Source organism: Stegostoma tigrinum, chromosome 40 (genome assembly GCF_030684315.1).
Source record: "Stegostoma tigrinum isolate sSteTig4 chromosome 40, sSteTig4.hap1, whole genome shotgun sequence".
NCBI lineage: Eukaryota > Metazoa > Chordata > Chondrichthyes > Orectolobiformes > Stegostomatidae > Stegostoma > Stegostoma tigrinum.
In genome coordinates this window covers 11,281,474-11,298,502 of record NC_081393.1, presented here as the reverse complement: position 1 = coordinate 11,298,502, position 17,029 = coordinate 11,281,474, and the positions used below count along the sequence as shown (strand labels likewise).

Sequence of the window (17,029 nt, the reverse complement as noted above, 5' to 3'; positions counted from 1 at the left end):
TCAAGGGCTCCACACACATTGTATTGAATTGGTGGTAGCGGCTCAAAGAGAAGAATAAATCACTGTGTGAGATAATTACAGATGACAGCTGACAATAAGGCTGACACTGCTTCTAACATTCACTCAGCATTGTTGGGATGACAAAGAACGACATTTCCCAAACACCTCTTAAGGAGGGAACACAGCACGCAATCTCTGCACAACAAGTCCTCACATGGTGTGGTAATGCCCAAATAATATGTTGTTTTAAGGATAAAATTAGTCAGGCTGGGAGAGCATCAATGTCCTTCTTCCAACAGAGACCATGGGATATTTTACCTTCACGAGAGGGTTTTTGGTTTAATGGTCTGAAATAGACAGAGGATGTTTGTTTCTATTCATTTGTGCAAAATGCATTCTTTTAGATACAGTCCTGGAAGCGTTCCAAAAAAGCTAAAAATGATAAGCAACAGCTACATAAGGTGATAAAATGTGAGGCTGGACGAACACAGCAGGCCAAGCAGCATCTCAGGAGCACAAAAGCTGACGTTTCAGGCCTAGACACTTCATCAGAGAGGGGGATGGGGGGAGGGAACTGGAATAAATAGGGAGAGAGGGGGAGGCGGACCGAAGATGGAGAGTAAAGAAGATAGGTGGAGAGAGTGTAGGTGGGGAGGTAGGGAGGGGATAGGTCAGTCCAGGGAAGACGGACAGGTCAAGGAGGTGGGATGAGGTTAGTAGGTAGCGGGGGGTGCGGCTTGGGACCTATCCCCTCCCTACCTCCCCACCTACACTCTCTCCACCTATCTTCTTCACTCTCCATCTTCGGTCCGCCTCCCCCTCTCTCCCTATTTATTCCAGTTCCCTCCCCCCATCCCCCTCTCTGATGAAGGGTCTAGGCCCGAAACGTCAGCTTTTGTGCTCCTGAGATGCTGCTTGGCCTGCTGTGTTCGTCCAGCCTCACATTTTATTATCTTGGAATCTCCAGCATCTGCAGTTCCCATTATCTCAGCTACATAAGGTGATTGTTTTTCTGGGTGGAGGAGCAAGCCAGTTGGCTGAAGAACTGGCTGAGTTGCAGAAAAATGTGTGCCATCTTCTGAGCTGGTTCCTACTTTGGTTCTGAACATGCATGGGGAGTCGATGACAAAAATCCTCTCCAACGTTTAAACTGACTTGAGAGGAGGCGGCTTTTCCTGGGCAAGACCACATGAATTCCCAGTTTAGAGAAAGGGTCACCAGACCCGAAACATTAACACTTTTTTTCCCTTCACAGATGCTGCCAGGCCTGCTGAGCTTTTCCAGCAGCTTCTGGTGTACTCATGTGCAAAGAACAATGTTAGTCAGGGACACAGTCAGTTCCACGAATTCCAGGTTGCACAGGAAACTTAAGGTGGAAATAGCCAAAGCGCTTGCCATAATCTTCCAATCTTTCCTTGATATCGGGGAAGTGCCAGAGTTGCAAAGAAATAAATGTGAAACCTTTGTTCAAGGAAAGACGCAAGGGCATTCCAAGTAAATCCAGGCCAATTAGTTTAACATCAACGATGGAATATAAAGACAGAAGCTTATGATCATTTGTCGAGGTTTCGGGTATTGAAGAAAGCCAGATTTGTTAAAGGGAGATCAAGTTTGACCAATTCAATTGGACATTTTGATCAAAGAACAGAGAAAGCTGAAGAGTTCAGTGGTTGTTACCTGTTTGGATTTTAAAGAAGCAATTGGCAAACAATGACATGAAAGACTGGTTAACAAAAATGAGCTCATAGAATGGAGACTCAAAATCAGTGTTATAGAATATTAACTTAAGGCCAGAAAGCAGCGGCATGCAATCAATCTTTTTTGACTGACTATGCTGACAGCTGTGTTTTCCATGGGTTAGTACCAAGAACTCATATTTCTAACATATATGTATCAATCACTTGGTATTCCATTATCCAAATAAAATTTCATAAGCTGCAAATGATACATAACTTATACATGTTGTAAACAGTCAGACAAATACAAATCAAAAATTGAATTAGACAGGGGAGCAGAACAGGAAGACAAATGACAGGCCTAATTTAATATCGAAAAGTGTGATGTTATGCATTTTGACAGAAAGGATAGAAAAAGATAATATAATCTTAAAAGCATATTCAAAGGAGCAGGTAAGGATCTCAAGACACATGTGGAAAGTTCCTCTAAAACAAGACAGAGCCAAAAAATAGTTAGCAAAGCAAAAAACAATCAAGATTTTGTAAATTAGGGAGTTTAAGGTGAACAGTGAATAGTGTTCCATTTGGATTACTCAACTTTGGAAAAGATGTGAATATCTGTCAGAGAGCACAGGAATGCAGAAACTATGCAAAAATGTTAAGTTAGAGAAGATATTGCTATTCGCCATGGAACAAAAGCAGTTGAGGGGAGATTTGTTTCAAGCGTACGACAGGACAGAGAGAAAAACTATTTCCAGTAGCTGTTGGTGCAAGGATGAGAGGACACAAATATAATAGTGTTGACAAAAGTTACAGAAGGAACGACAAAGAATTTCTTTGTAAACCAAGTGATAGGCAATGGCCTGGAACTCGGTCCACGTAAGGTGGTAGGAGGTGGGAAGCTCCATGATTTCAAAAGAAAGTCACATGGGCACTTGAAGGACATGAACTTGCAGGGCTAAAGGGACAGACTGGATGTCTCTCCAAAAAACTGGCATAGACCTGATGGGCCAAAAGCCTCTTTTATTCCCATAATTTTGTTTCCATGTCTGCCCATCTAACTCTCAGTTTTGGACGGTGGAAAACTATTTAAGGTCAGTGACTGTGAATCACCTTGCAACACTTGGTTAAGTTTATGACAACAAAATGCAAGGCAGTGGAATTTACCTTCATCTGTGCCAGAATATTTTATTATATGTCCTGCATTAACCAACAATCCAGGATGCCTGGTGTGATGTGTAATGGTAGTAAAAACTCAAATTGCAAGTTTAAAATTATTTTTGGATACAGTTCAAATTTCCAACACAAGTTTACTGAAGAGGAGTCAGAGGTAATCTAGGTCACAAAACAAAAAAGGAGCCATAAAAAGACAGCTGTGAAATGCGCAGAATCATGAGCTGATGCAAGATGTTCAAGTAGGGAAAGAGCAGGCCGGGAGGAAAGGGGTGCTGATTGGATACAACTTTTCAGAGAGCCCGTGCAGGCACATTAGTCGATTAATCTCCTGACTTAATTGTCTGAAAACTGCAAACTGTCAGTTAACCATTTCAGAACCACGGTGTTTGATCATGGCCTGTTTCTCATTTACAGCTCAAACTAAATACATCCGAAACGTGCTTTGGAAGGAAGACAGCATCATGGTAATACCACTAGAAAAGTGTGCCAAAGGCCCAAGGTAAAACTGTGAGGTTACAGAAACAACTTCTACCCTGGAAGCTGGTGTCATTTCAATTCAGTTACTAAATTCGTTAGTGTTAATGAGGATGGGAAAAACACACATCACTGTCAATGTCATTCAACGCTGTTTCAGTGACATTAAATGCTGGTGACTGAGTGAAGAGTAAAGTGGGAGTTGGTGAATGCTTCAGGGTTGTTGAGGCTGTTGGCTGTTGCCAATATCCTGATGGCAGGAGCAATGTCACTAATTCCTGGCTGCACCGACTTTTTAAAAACAAATCTATTTACCTTATGGGTTTTGAATGAAAATTTATTTTAATTTTGAAGGCATGGTGGCTGAGTGGTTAGCGCTGCTGCCTCACTGCCAGGGACCTGGATTCAATTCCAGCCTCACTGTTGTTCTGAAATGGTTAACTGACAGTTTGCAATTTTCAGACAATTAAATCAGGAGATTAATCGACTAATGTGCCTGCATGGGCTGTCTGAAAAGTTGTATCCAATCAGCACCCCTTTCCTCCCGGCCTGCTCTTTCCCTACTTGAACATCCTGCATTAGCTCGTGATTCTGTGCATTTCACAGTTGTGTGTGGGGAGTTTGGACATTGTCCCTTTGTGTGGGGAGTTTCCCCAGGTGCTCTGGTTTCCTCCCACAGTCCAAAGGTGTGCAGGTTGGGTGGACTGGCCATGCTAAATTGTCCACGGTTGTGTAGGTTAGTTGGATTAGGCATGGGAAATTGCAGGGTTACAGAGATAGGATGTGGTGGGGCGAGGAGAGGAAGAGGAGGGGTCAGTTTGGACCTTTTGGGCTGAATGGCTCTGCTCCCACACTGTTGGGATTCCATAAATAAATCTAGAAATGAAAGTTCGTCTTGGGAGTGGTGACCATGAAACTAACGTTGATTATTGTAAAAGTCCATCTGCTACATTAATGCCCTTCAACTAAGGCAATCTGCCATCCTTATCTGGCGTGGCCTCCATGACTCCAGATCTACATCACAGTGGGTGGCTCTTAACTGCATTCTCGAGTGGCCAAGACAGACAATCAAGTTCACGAGCAATTAGGAGCGAGCAAGAAATGCCCACAATACCCAAAGCCGTCAAAGATTTTTTTTTTCACTCTTGCTCCACTCTCAAGGATTATTTCCCCCTTGTTTAGAGGGACGCAAGCCACAAGCTGCTTGGGGCAACTCATCAGCTATTCAGAGTCCTAGTGGTGAAAGCAAACTATTTTCTGAAGACAGTACAACTAAATTATTCCAACCTTGCAAGCTAACCCATGTATGAATAGGTTGCTTGTAAAATGCTAAATCAATGTATATTTTTTGATTACCATCAATTTAATACAATCACTAATTACGTCAAAGATCACATTGTATTTCGGAACAGATATCTTCCCTGGCAGCTCATAAGACCATTCAAGGAGATCACAGCTGATTTCTAATCTTCCCTCCGTCCATCTCCCTTGGCTCCGTACCCCTTAAAAGTGTTCATTAGCAAAAATCTACCAAACCCAAATCTAAGATGACAAATTCACTAAACATGAAACTCACATTGAGGTGTTTATGGGACAAAGTATCACTTCACCTGTTTGAGAATGAGATACTTGTAACTTATCTTCTTAATGCTGTGTCTCTCATGTCAGAGTTATGCCTCTTGTCAAAGTCTCCTCAACTGGTGCAATCAGTTTCCATCTTACCTTTCCAACTAAGACATGAAGGCAAAAAAAAAAGACATGGGCCAAAAAAACCCTTGATCTTCTTCAGGCCAGGTAACAGAAATATATCATGTCAAACTTCTCCTCAGAATTTAACCTTTGGAGCACATGGGAATGCAGAGTGAGCCAATGTTGGTGGGAGGGCTTGTGATAAAGGTATGAGCAAAGCTGTCCTTAACTACAAACGAAAACAACACTGATGTATCCCAGGGCTCCAAATACTCGGTGATTTTCCTCCAACATATTAAATTCAAACATTCAATTCTAAGATTTAGGTGAATAAGAGCTTGTGCAGGCATTACAAATTATTTTTTATGTTAAACTTTATAAACCTGAACAAATCACCTGATCATATTGATATCCAGGGTTCATACTGCACTGATCTAGAACAACAAGCTCCTTAGCAATATGTTTCATTTATACAGTACCTTTAAAGGTAAGAAAAAATTCAGTTAAAATTTAGCACTCAGCAACACAGGAATGCCAGCACAGGTAATAAAAGCTGATTCAAGGTGATAGGTTCGAAGAAGCATCCCCAGATCACTGTGCATTCTAAACAGAGACTCACATTTACCTTGTACATACCACATTGTGAGTCATGTTGAAGCATCTCCCACGCAAAGTCAGCAAAGGAAAAAGGAGTTAAGCTCCCACATCTAACACAGTAACCATGAGATCATGACCATTCATCACCAGAGCCAGGATACTGTAAGAGCTGCCTGCGCATCCTTGAATGATGCTTAGAAGAGTTCACACCCAATGTAGTACAAGACAGACTGGTAGCAGTTCAGCTGAACAATCCTGTCAAACGAAGGGCCCAAAGTTGAATTGAAGCTCTCCATCTGCACTGCACTGCAAATGTGCTCAGTTTATACAGGCTTGAGGAAGTACTGAAAGATTGGGTACACTGTTGTTTATACCAAGACATGAAACCAAATTCCCTCTGAACCTGTCTGAACATAAATGACACAAAAAGACTAATTAATTCAAGTACACAGACTTTCACCTGGCCAACATTTAGTCGTCAGCCAAAGATGACCTGTTCATCTTCACAAAGCTATGCTATGGATGCTCGCTTTATGCAATACAGCTGTAATGACCATACTGCAACAATGATGAGACTTCAGAAAATACCACAGAGACTCTAAAGTGCTCTACGAGTCTGGAGGTGACACCTCATGTGCAAGTTGATCTTTTTTTCATCCTGAGGGCTGTGTACTGAAAAGGTTCGGCCATCAGTCTGATTTCTGCAGGCTTTGGGAGCTTCAGATACTTGGAAAGACATGGAGCCTTTCAAACAAGATAAGCTAATCTCCAAATCAGATAGTTCAAGTCCTTCTTCACAGTATAACCCAGGACACCAAAGAGATTCCAACAAAAGACATGCAGAGAATAGAAGTCCCTGAGCTGTTAGCTTACGGAAAAGTATTGCTCAACTTAACCATTCTTTTAAAATTAAGTTGTACAAGGGTTGATTTCAAACAAGGAATCTGTCTAATTGAAGCCTTTCAATCAACCTTCAATCTTGTAGCCTCCAGAGGTTTGGTTCCTCAACAATTTAATAAGTGCCCTGCTTCAGACTGAATTATTCTTCAAACAGCTGCTTTGCTCCACATTCTATTTCAAGCATTTGGCCTCCCAGTTCCTAAAATTTCAAGCTCAAAACAATCATGTTCTGGCATACGTACACCTTCAAAAAAAAAGTCAAAATGAAGGAAAGTTAACTTTTCAAACCTCAACGTGTACAAACTCTAGCTGAAGAGGGGGTTCAATACTGGACCCTTTTTGGCTGCTCACAAGAAAAGAGGTGCAGTGTTAGTGTCATGCGGAGATGAAACACTGACACTGGCAGTTTAACTCCACTTCACTTTGGGACCCAACATGACTCAAAGATATTGGGGAGCCAGTGACATGACATTAATGTCATGGACTTACAGTCCATGTCCCAGACAAATACCCTGTGCCAGGAATTGGGGAGGGGGTATAGAGGAATTGTCCCTTCCTCTGGACCGGAAGGTCAGGGTTCATATCCTCTTTGTCCCTGAAATGTGCTCAGATTACACAGTGTCAGCCGTCGCTCAGTAAACAGCTCTGCATTCAGAGTTAGAAGGTTGTGGATTTAAACCACACAACACAGACTCAAGTACATAATCAATACAAACCCTTCATTGCATGTCCTATCATGTCTAAAGTGGTGGATTGAAAATGCTAACACACAGATTCAAAGGACAGTAAAACACCTTGAATAACTGAAGTGCTTTGATTTTTGATTTGAGTCTCATGCTCCAAACTGCAGATGCACTCTATGGAGAAATGTTTTAATACCGCTGCCTGCGACTTGGCTAAGCTGCTGAAAACACACCTACAAAAAACTCTTGAGGCATATTACTACATTACAAATGCTACATGAATGCAAATTAATGCCTTAACCAGTTACAAATGATACAATCATGCAACTGTGACAAATCACACTTGAGTTTGTTTGAAATGTATGACATTGTGAACAATATGGCTGGGCTAATAAGCCTAAGAGCAAATTCAATATGATCCATGCTCCTGTCGATCAATCAAATATATGTCCATCAGTAACGTCGATAAGTTTCTTAAGCAGAGACAAATAAATATCCTACACTGTGCTCAGGCCTGGCTTTTAAATGTAAGAAGGAATTTAATAGTCTTTTGAAGGAGCTGTAATGAATTCAGATCGAAAAATGAGATTTGCAAATTCATAATTACATTTTCACTTCATCAAAACATGTCATAAAACTGAGTTCCTCATTCAAGTGGTGTGACAATTTTGTCAATAATCTTTTCACTACAGTAATCAGATGAACAATCCGAGTGAATAGGGTTCTTTTGGGTGGTACCTCATCAGCAGTACAGGACTTAGGATGACAGAAATTGCTGGAACGAGAGGCATGGCAACAAAGGTTTGAGGGGTCAATGAAACTGGGCGACAGCGCTGTAATCTAAAAGAACAAAGCCATAAGTTATAGATTTTCTTTCAAAAAGCTGATTACACCAGCTATATATTCATCCAGTAATTGAATGAGCAAAACACACTGGTCCCAGATATCTGAAGGAAATACAGTTAAGAAGCAAGCAGCAGATGGGAAACCCAACAGCTTCAACAGCATTCCCAGAGATCAGTGAAGAGCCAAAATATGGGAAATATATTAAATCAAAGCATAAACCAGACACTGCCCTGCTTACCATCCTCTAGCATCCATTCTTCCAGATCAACTGATGTAATCATCCACAACTCACACTGATATAATGCCCATCATCCACTAACACGTTCCCAACATGTTCCACAAAAAAAAAGCAACACAAGGAAAAAGTAGGACAGTTGGAAAAATGTTTGGCTGAAAGGTCTAGCTTTTAAGGTGTCTCCTATAAAGGAGAAAGCTCGTGTCAGGTAAACAAACAGTACTGCAGGGGTTTGGAAAAGAAGGCTGTTGTCTGATGATACAGTCAGCAATTTGGATCTGTCACAGCTGGAGTTTTAACAATGAGCCGCAATCTCATTTGAAACATCCAAGATTGCAAAAGGGATTGGTGGGGTGGACACAACATTGCTTCACTAGCTGAGGTTCTAGAACTTGGGAGCTCAAACAAAGAATCAGGGGTCAGTTATTTGGATTTCTTCAACCACAAACTTGTGAACCATTGTAGTTCTCTGTCCCAATTTCATTAAGTCTATCAGAGACTGAAGTCGACAGCCATTTGGGAACTCAGGGAAATCAAAGGCCATCAACAACGGCCAGCAAAGTGGACTTCAGCTTGTATCATTCTGCACGGCACATCAAGTTGAGGTGCCAAATAGCTCCCATTGTTACATTCTTAATAGCTTTCATCCTGAGGTTGTAGACGTACTCACCGAGCCAGCAGGTTTGGTTACAAACGTTTCATCACCCTGCTCAGTAACATCATCAGTGCGCCTCCGGTGAAACGTAAGCGTTCTGTCCTGCTTGTTATTTCTATGCTCGGTTTGCTGGGGTGGTTGGTATTATTTCCAGTATTATTTTGGATATTACTTTTGCAGCAGTCTGTAGAGAGTGTCTAATTCAACGTGTTTGTTGTTGGAGTTCTGGTTGGAATACCAGGCCTCCAGGAATTCCCTGTCATGCCTCCGTTTGGCTCGTGTAGAACAGACACAACCAATCCTCACTGGTCTCACTGCACACGGACAACGACGGACAGGGATTCGGCTGGGACAACACATCCATAGTCACACAAGCCAAACAGAGGCATGACAGGGAATTCCTGGAGGCCTGGTATTCCAACGTGAACTCCTTCAACAAACACATCGAATTAGACCCTGTATACAAACCATTGAGAAACAAAAGGAGAAACAAAAGACCCTATACAGACAACAAGCAAAACGAACGTCATCTACAAAATATCTTGCAAGAACTGTGACAAACACTACATTGGACAAACAGGCAGAAAGCTAGCCACCAGGATACATGAACATCAACTAGCCACAAAACGACATGACCCACTGTCACTCGTATCCTTACATACAGATAAGGAAGGACACCACTTTGATTGGGACAACACATCCATCCTACGACAAGCCTAAGAGACACGCACGAGAATTCCTAGAAGCATGGCATTCCAACCAGAACTCCATCAACAAACACATTGATTTGGAGCCAATCTACCATCCCCTGAGAAAAAGAACAGGAAATGACATCACCAACGCAGGAAATGACATCACCAACCCAAGGAAACCTAAACAGATAAATAGAAAGCAGGACATAACACCAGCGCTTCATCGGAGGCTCACTGATGATGTTATCTAGAACGGTGACAAAATGTCTGAAAACTAATCTTCCAGCTCAGTCAGCAAACTCACATCCATTGAGAAACAAAACCAGAAATGGTCCCAACCACCCCAGCAAACCGAGGCATATAAATAACAAGTGGAACAGAACACCAACGCTTCACTGGAGATGCGCTGATGATGTTGCCGAGCAGGGTGGCAAAACGAAACCCACTGGTTCGGTTAGCAAGTCTACAACCTCATCCACAACCCAATCTACAAATCTTCTTCAAAACTTTAAATATTTCAGTACTGCTTTGGGTTTGAACAGTTAAAAGAGGTGAAGCATTAGGAAGCATGCAAGCTATCTTGAGGTAGTGGCAGAGGAACCGGAATAACTGCAGGGATGACAGGAATTTAGCTGCACAATTACCTTGGAAAAGCTGAGGTTACTCTCCTTGAAGCAAATAAGATGTATTAAGTTAATACAAGTTTTGGCAAATATCAAGAAAGGCAAACCATACTCATGAGCTGGTCATACATTGATAGGCAAACATAGCTGTAAGGTTTCAAATCTAGGCATGATGGGCATCAGAACAAAGAAGAAGCGATTTCTCCAAACCAAGTAGAAATTATCCGGCATACTCTACTTTTCAGAGTGGTGGAAGCAGAAGAGGTCAATGATTTCAAGAAGAAACTGGATGAGCAGATTTGTAGGTTACGTGGAACAGTTCGTCTTCCACACCTACACTGGCCCCAAACCCCACTTCTTCCTCCGTTACATTGATGACTGTATCGGCACCGCCTCAATCTCCCAAAAGGTTTACCTGGGCCATCTCCAACACATCCCTCACCTTCCTGGACCTCTCTGTCTCCTTCTCGGGCAACCAGCTTGAAACCAATATCCATTTCAAGCCCACCAACTCCCATAGCTACCTAGAATACACCTCCTCCCACACACCTTCCGGCAAAAATTCCATCCCCTATTTCCAATTCCTTCGACTCCACTGCATCTGCTCCCAGGATGAGGCATTCCACTCCCACACATCGCAGATGTCCGCGTTCAAGGACTGCAACTTCACCTCCCGACCTCCGCAGCGGTCGAGAATGCCCTTGACCATGTCTCCCGCATTTCCCGCAACTCATCCCTCACACACCGTCCCCACAATAACCACCAAAAGAGAATCCCCCTCATCCTCACATACCACCCCTCCAACCTCCGGACACAACGCATCATCTTCCGACACTTCCGCCATCTACAATCCAACCTCACCACCAAAGACATTTTTCCATCCCCACCCTTGTCTGCTTTACGGAGGGACTGGTCTCTCCGGGACTCCCTTGTCAGCTCCACTCCCCTTCAACCCCACCACACCTAGCACTTTCCCCTGCAACCGCAGGAAGTGCTACACTTGCTCCCACACCTCCTGCCTCACCCCCGTCCCCGGCCCCAAGAAGACTTTGCACATCAAGCATATGTGCAATGTGGTACACTGTATCTACTGTACCCGGTGTGGCTTCCTCTACATTGGGGAAATCAAACGGAGGCTTGGGGACTGCTCTGCAGAACACCTACGCTCAGTTCACAATAAACAACTGCACCTCCCAGTCGCGAACCATTTCAACTCCCTCTCCCATTCCTTGGATGACATGTCCATCCTGGGCCTCCTGCAGTGCCACAACGATGCCACCCGAAGATTGCAGGAACAGCATATTCTGCTTGGGAACCCTGCAGCCCAATGGTATTAATGTGAATTTCACCAGCTTCAAAATCTTCCCTCACCCCACTGCATCGCAAAACCAGCCCAGCTTGTCCCCGCCTCCCTAACCTGTTCTTCCTCTCAACTATCCCCTCCTCCCACCTCAAGCCACACCCCCACTTCCTACCTCCTAACTTCATCCCGCCCCCACGACCTGTCCGTCCTCTTTGGACTGACCTATCCCCTCCCTACCTCCCCACCTACACTCTCCTCCACTGGCTCCATCCCCACCCCTTTTACTTGTCTGTCTCCTCTCCACCTATCTTCTTTACTCTCCATCTTCGGTCCGCCTCCCCCTCTCTCCCTATTTATTCCAGAACCCTCTCCCCATCCCCCTCTCTGATGAAGGGTCTGGGCCCGAAACGTCAGCTTTTGTGCTCCTGAGATGCTGCTTGGCCTGCTGTGTTCATCCAGCTCCACACTTTGTTATCTTGGATTCTCCAGCATCTGCAGTTCCCATTAGCTCGAGTGCAACTGGTAGATTGACTCTTGCTAGTTATATGGAAAGCAATGGGCCAAATGGCCTCCTATATGCTGAAATGAATCTGCAACTGTGCAGCAATTGTTTCCAAGTAGTTCATTTCAATCCCTACAAATAGATACATACTAAAATAATTGTTGTGGTCTAAGTCAGTGTGTGCTTACAATACGGCCTCTGTAAATAAATATGGATAAAAATGAGCTACTGTTCTGTTCTTCACCAACAGGCTTTCTAAAGAACATTAAAAAAAGCCAACTCCACCAGCATTCAATAGCTGAATGGCATACTCAGGCATGCATAAACAAGGGAGCTCACAATGTTTGCAATCCATGCTCGATGCTCATTCGGGTGGCCTCACCAGTCCAAATGCATGGATTCTGCGACTGGCCTAGCAGCTGTGGACTAGAAAGGATAGGGGCAGAAGACAGGTTTCTGCTCTTTGGTGTCTCCTTGGGATCTGTACTGCAAGAGGCTAAGTCCAAGAGCTGACTTTCCCAATCATAAGTATTTCAGCTGAGAATGGAGATTTTTGTAATATTAAACTGCAATCTGCTAATTTCTATGAGGAAGTTAGCTTCATTTATCCAAACTTGGAAAAAGATCTGGATGTCATACAATCAAATTAGAGATTGTCTGGGCTGTGAACTCCTCTCCTTGATTATCTACTGTGTCCAGACATCCCACTCACAACAGTAAAATTCATTCCTGTGTGTCATTATGATAAATGATTGGCCTGGGGCTTACAACACTCATCGTCCAAGTTTGGGCTGACAGGAATGATCAATAGGGCAAATTCCAGGGAAGCTATAACCTGAAGGAAAATTAAACCTCACAGAGAACAGAAGAAATTGGCTCCCAATTACTTCCTCTTTGCATCTATTATCATTCCTTGGCATTGATTATCCAACTGATTTTAAGAAGTAGTTTGCAACAGCAACAGTTCCTGCAATTGTGCTGTGACTTCTTACAAGCTTCAGTTTATCCTTCTCGTTTCTGTGGTTAGAAAAATGATTATTTTTTTTTTTACAGCAAGCAAGATTATTCCAAGTAACTACACAAAAATATCCTGCAGTTCCCCATTAGCTCGAGTGCAACTGGTAGATTGCTTTCCATATAACTAGCAAGAGTCAAATGGCCTCCTATATGCTGAAATGAATCTGCAACTGTGCAGCAATTGTTTCCAAGTAGTGGCCATTCATTTCAACCCCTACAAATCGTCCAACTACTGGGGGCGGCATGGTGGCTCAGTGGTTAGCTCTGCAGCCTCACAGCATCACAGACGCTGGTTCGATTGCACCCTCAGGCAACTGTGTGGAGTTTGCACATTCTCTCCGTGTCTGCATGGGTTTCCTCCGGGTGTCTCAGTTCCCCACACCCCCCCCCCTCAACAGTCAAAAGATGTGCAGGCTAGGTGGATTGGCAGTGCTTAACTGCCCGTACTGTTCAGGGATGTGTAGATTAAATGGGTTATAGGGGAAATGAGTCTAAGTGGGATATGGGATAGTGTGGACTTTTTGGGCCAAAGGGCCTGTTTCCACACTGTAGGGATTCTATGATTCAATACCTACAGCACACAACAGCAGCAAGGCCAGTCCAATTCTTTGCAACACCAGGGACAGGAAGAAGCTCAGTTCATAGTGACATAAGGTGTATGTGCACCAAGGGTCTACGCACAGCTTGATGCAGCCGCACACAAAGGTCAGGGTGAGGGCAATGCTGGCTATGTTCCACATTCTCCCCGCCCCACCCCACCAAACACCTGATCCAGAGTTTCGTACATGAGTCCCTGCAGACCTGGTCTACCTGAGGCTTCCAAATGTAATGGGAGATTTCTGTTTTGGGGGAATAGGCCTGAGCTGTGCTATGTACAACAACAGAGGTTTGACAAGAATCCAGGCTGTGCATTGCATTAAGTTTTTGGTTAACAGCATATGAAATTGAACTTCTGTGGACCCCTGTTCATAGTGGTGGAGACATTTTGAAATTATCTGTACCAAACTACATGACAGTTCAATATCCCACAGCAAGGTGTAGCCTTTGCCTACACAGCAATTATAATTGTAACTTAAGCCCCAATAACTGTCTGAGAAAGAGAGAATGTCTGATATAGAAAGTAGCACAGCATATGCACTTCCCTCTACCCAAAGTCAAATTGGAAGCTGCACTAAAAAAATGCACCTCACTTGTGCAGAATGTAGTCCACGCAATGAAGTAACAAGTACATAAAATCAACAGATTGATGAAACCCACCAGGGAAAGAGGGATCTCCTCCTCCCGCAAACAGCTTTTCATGAATACTGAGAGAACCACATCTTCAAGGACTCTGTGGCATATTGGCAGCTTGTGAATCTGAATCTAGTGGCCAGCTTTTCCATCCTGATGCATTTAACTCCACATGTCTGGAATCTTGCTCACCCATCACCTTTCAACCGCTCTTCATGCCTTTTAAAAGCACCTTTAATTCCACCATCTGGACCTCACCATAACTTTTTTTGCCAGATAAACTGTATTTATCATTCCACACAGAAAGAGACTCAACCCTCAGCAAAATAAAGACTTTTGGAATATTTTTATTTCCACAGAACTTTTTTTAAAAACTGGTTTGACCACTGAATGTTCTTCATCATTCCATCGTGCTGTACAACCTATTCTGCTCTGAAGTAGGACTGCTGTTCGCAGTGGGTCCAACACATTGAACGTTGCTGATAGGGTATGTACCCTTCCCCTGTGACCTCTTCTTTTATCTGGTGTCACCAACAAAAACACGAATGGCATAAAAGCAATGTCTTAATACTGCTCTGAACACGACTCAAAACAACCAGTTTCGGCCCTATCAGAAGGTTATTAACTGCCTTTTGGAAGCAGAGCACAGTGCACTGACAACAGGCATGAAGTGAGGGGATGGAAGCAAAACAAAAACTATTTGGGAACGAAAACAGAATTCGCTGGAAAAGCTCAGCAGGTCTGGCAGCCTCTGTGAGGAAAAAAAAAATCAGAGTTAACGTTTCGGGACCGGTGACCCTTCTTCAGAACAGTTCGAAATACACTTAGGTTTTACGTGGTCCAATTTACACCTGAACAAACGTTTTTTTTCCAATCAAAACAAAAACACCACGACTGAAATTGGTAATTTGAAGTTCGCAGGCTACAGCAGAAACCAACTGGAAAGGGCCGTATTTTGCCGATGCTGACTGAATGAGCAATGAAGCTTATCTTGGCGGACACCTCAGAAGGGCTAGTTCCAACAGACTGCACTGTCGCGCAGAGATGGCGAGCACATGATCTCTCTGTGATCAGCTAAACAAATCCATCTACTGGGCGAGCAGCGAGAAACTGGTAGATGAATGAGCACGGTCATACATCTCGCTCAAGAGATTTCCGCCTTCTAACCCCCCACCCCCAATTCATGAGATTTGAAGCCAACGTTTGAAAATGCTGGCTGATTAATGAGCACTGTCTAATCTCCCAGCACCGCAGCAGCACCACAGAGCTCTTCCTGCACCAATAACCGACGTACTTTCAATGACAGATCTAAACGAAAACGATGAAAAACCACGATTATATTCGGTGTGCGTGTGTGAAAGGTTTCCTAAAACGCTCTGCCCCCAGTATTTTTCATACCATTTTTAGAATTGCTTTGGCCCTAACAGCAAAGCGAAAATCAAATGCTGCAACCAACCCGCAGTCAAAATAGCTCGTCAAAAAAACTCGTGTCCAAGTGGGTGATACAGTAACAAGTTGTCTGAGAGGTGGACTCTCTCTCCGACCACCTTCCCCCCAACACCCCAACTACCACCTCGAAGCCCTGCGTTCGCCTAATACTGTGACCGATTTTAGGTGCTAAAATTAAACATCTAAGGGAATAAACAACCAAGCATATCACTTTCTAAAATGTGTCAATCGCGAACGGGCAAGGAAAACAAACCCGAGGGAAGAAAATGGGCGAAAGGAGCATTTCTGACGCGCATTTCATAAACAAAATCAAATGCCGACAGATGAGGAAAGCGAAAGGCTGAGTTTGAGCGTCGCTTGGCTGTCACTAGCTGAGAGACGGCGGAGATGGGTGGATACAGACTGACAGCTGCTTCATTCTCGCCGTAGCCCACAGCCTCCTCAAAGCAAATGTCGAGGGGAGCTGCAATAAAAGCATTCATCTACCAACCTCGAGCAGACAGCTTTTTGGTGTTAATGATTTTCGCTGCATATTCTTGCCCTGTTGACAGTTTCACGCATCTGCGGACGATTGAGAAAGCACCTCTGCAGAGAAAAAGGAAAGAAACAGACACAATGTAGCAGAGAAAGGATGTTATTTTGCAACCATTAAAAAAAATCACAAACTGTTGCGACTTGTTTTTTTTTTCCCCTTTGCGGTGAGGGGCGAAGGAGGATGGTTAGTGCAGGTTTCTCTGAAGCTGCTGCACAGACAGGGGGTCGTGATGGTGGGGGACAGCAGGAGAAAGACTGGCCACAGGCGGCAGGAAGGAACCTTGTGCCACTTACTTGCCGAGCTCCTCGTAAAGCTGGTATTCATCGCTGAATCGGGTACACGTTCCAGTCGAGGCCATGTTGGAAAAAATTGCAACTCGAGATTGCAAAGGGAGGGAGGGAGCCAGCGCTTGCTACCGGGCGCCGGCTGATTGACAACTCGGTGCAGCGCTTCTCGCGAGATAGGGAGGAGAGACTGAGAGCGGCTTCCTCTGATTGACAGGCTGCAAAGCATAAAGATCAGGAGCACTGCTCTCGCAACCTCTCCGATCTTGCAAGATGCACCCCCCCCACCCCCCGTAACGCTGTCACTAGGAGAAATTGCGTTGGTTTCTCCCCGCCAGCTCGGGACGCGCGATCTTTCAGTAGCACCCGCCCCCCGCAGAAAAACAAAAATACCTGAAAACCTGGAGCAAGAGACGCGAAAAGCTGCAAAACAAAAACACGCACACAGCGAGTCACTCAGGAT

The 17,029-nt window shown here is 44.0% G+C and overlaps 1 protein-coding gene across 39 annotated transcripts in view; it reads right to left on the bottom strand.

The window, feature by feature from the left end:
* LOC125448018 (calcium/calmodulin-dependent protein kinase type II subunit beta) overlaps positions 1 to 16,798 on the bottom strand; it is a 246,823-nt gene extending 230,025 nt beyond the window's left edge. For 6 of the 39 annotated variants that reach the window (XM_048522941.2, XM_048522940.2, XM_048522925.2 and 3 more), the window contains exons 1-2: positions 16,576 to 16,787; positions 16,238 to 16,332 (exon numbers count right to left, since the gene is read on the bottom strand). In XM_048522941.2, coding sequence (XP_048378898.1) covers positions 16,238 to 16,332; positions 16,576 to 16,640 — 160 coding nt within the window. In that variant the 5' untranslated portion in view covers positions 16,641 to 16,787. Of the gene's footprint in view, positions 1 to 16,237; positions 16,333 to 16,575 lie in introns of all 39 variants that reach the window. The other 33 variants (XM_048522942.2, XM_048522931.2, XM_048522935.2 and 30 more) reach the window with 11 other exon arrangements.
* Between the last annotated feature and the right edge of the window lie 231 nt (positions 16,799 to 17,029).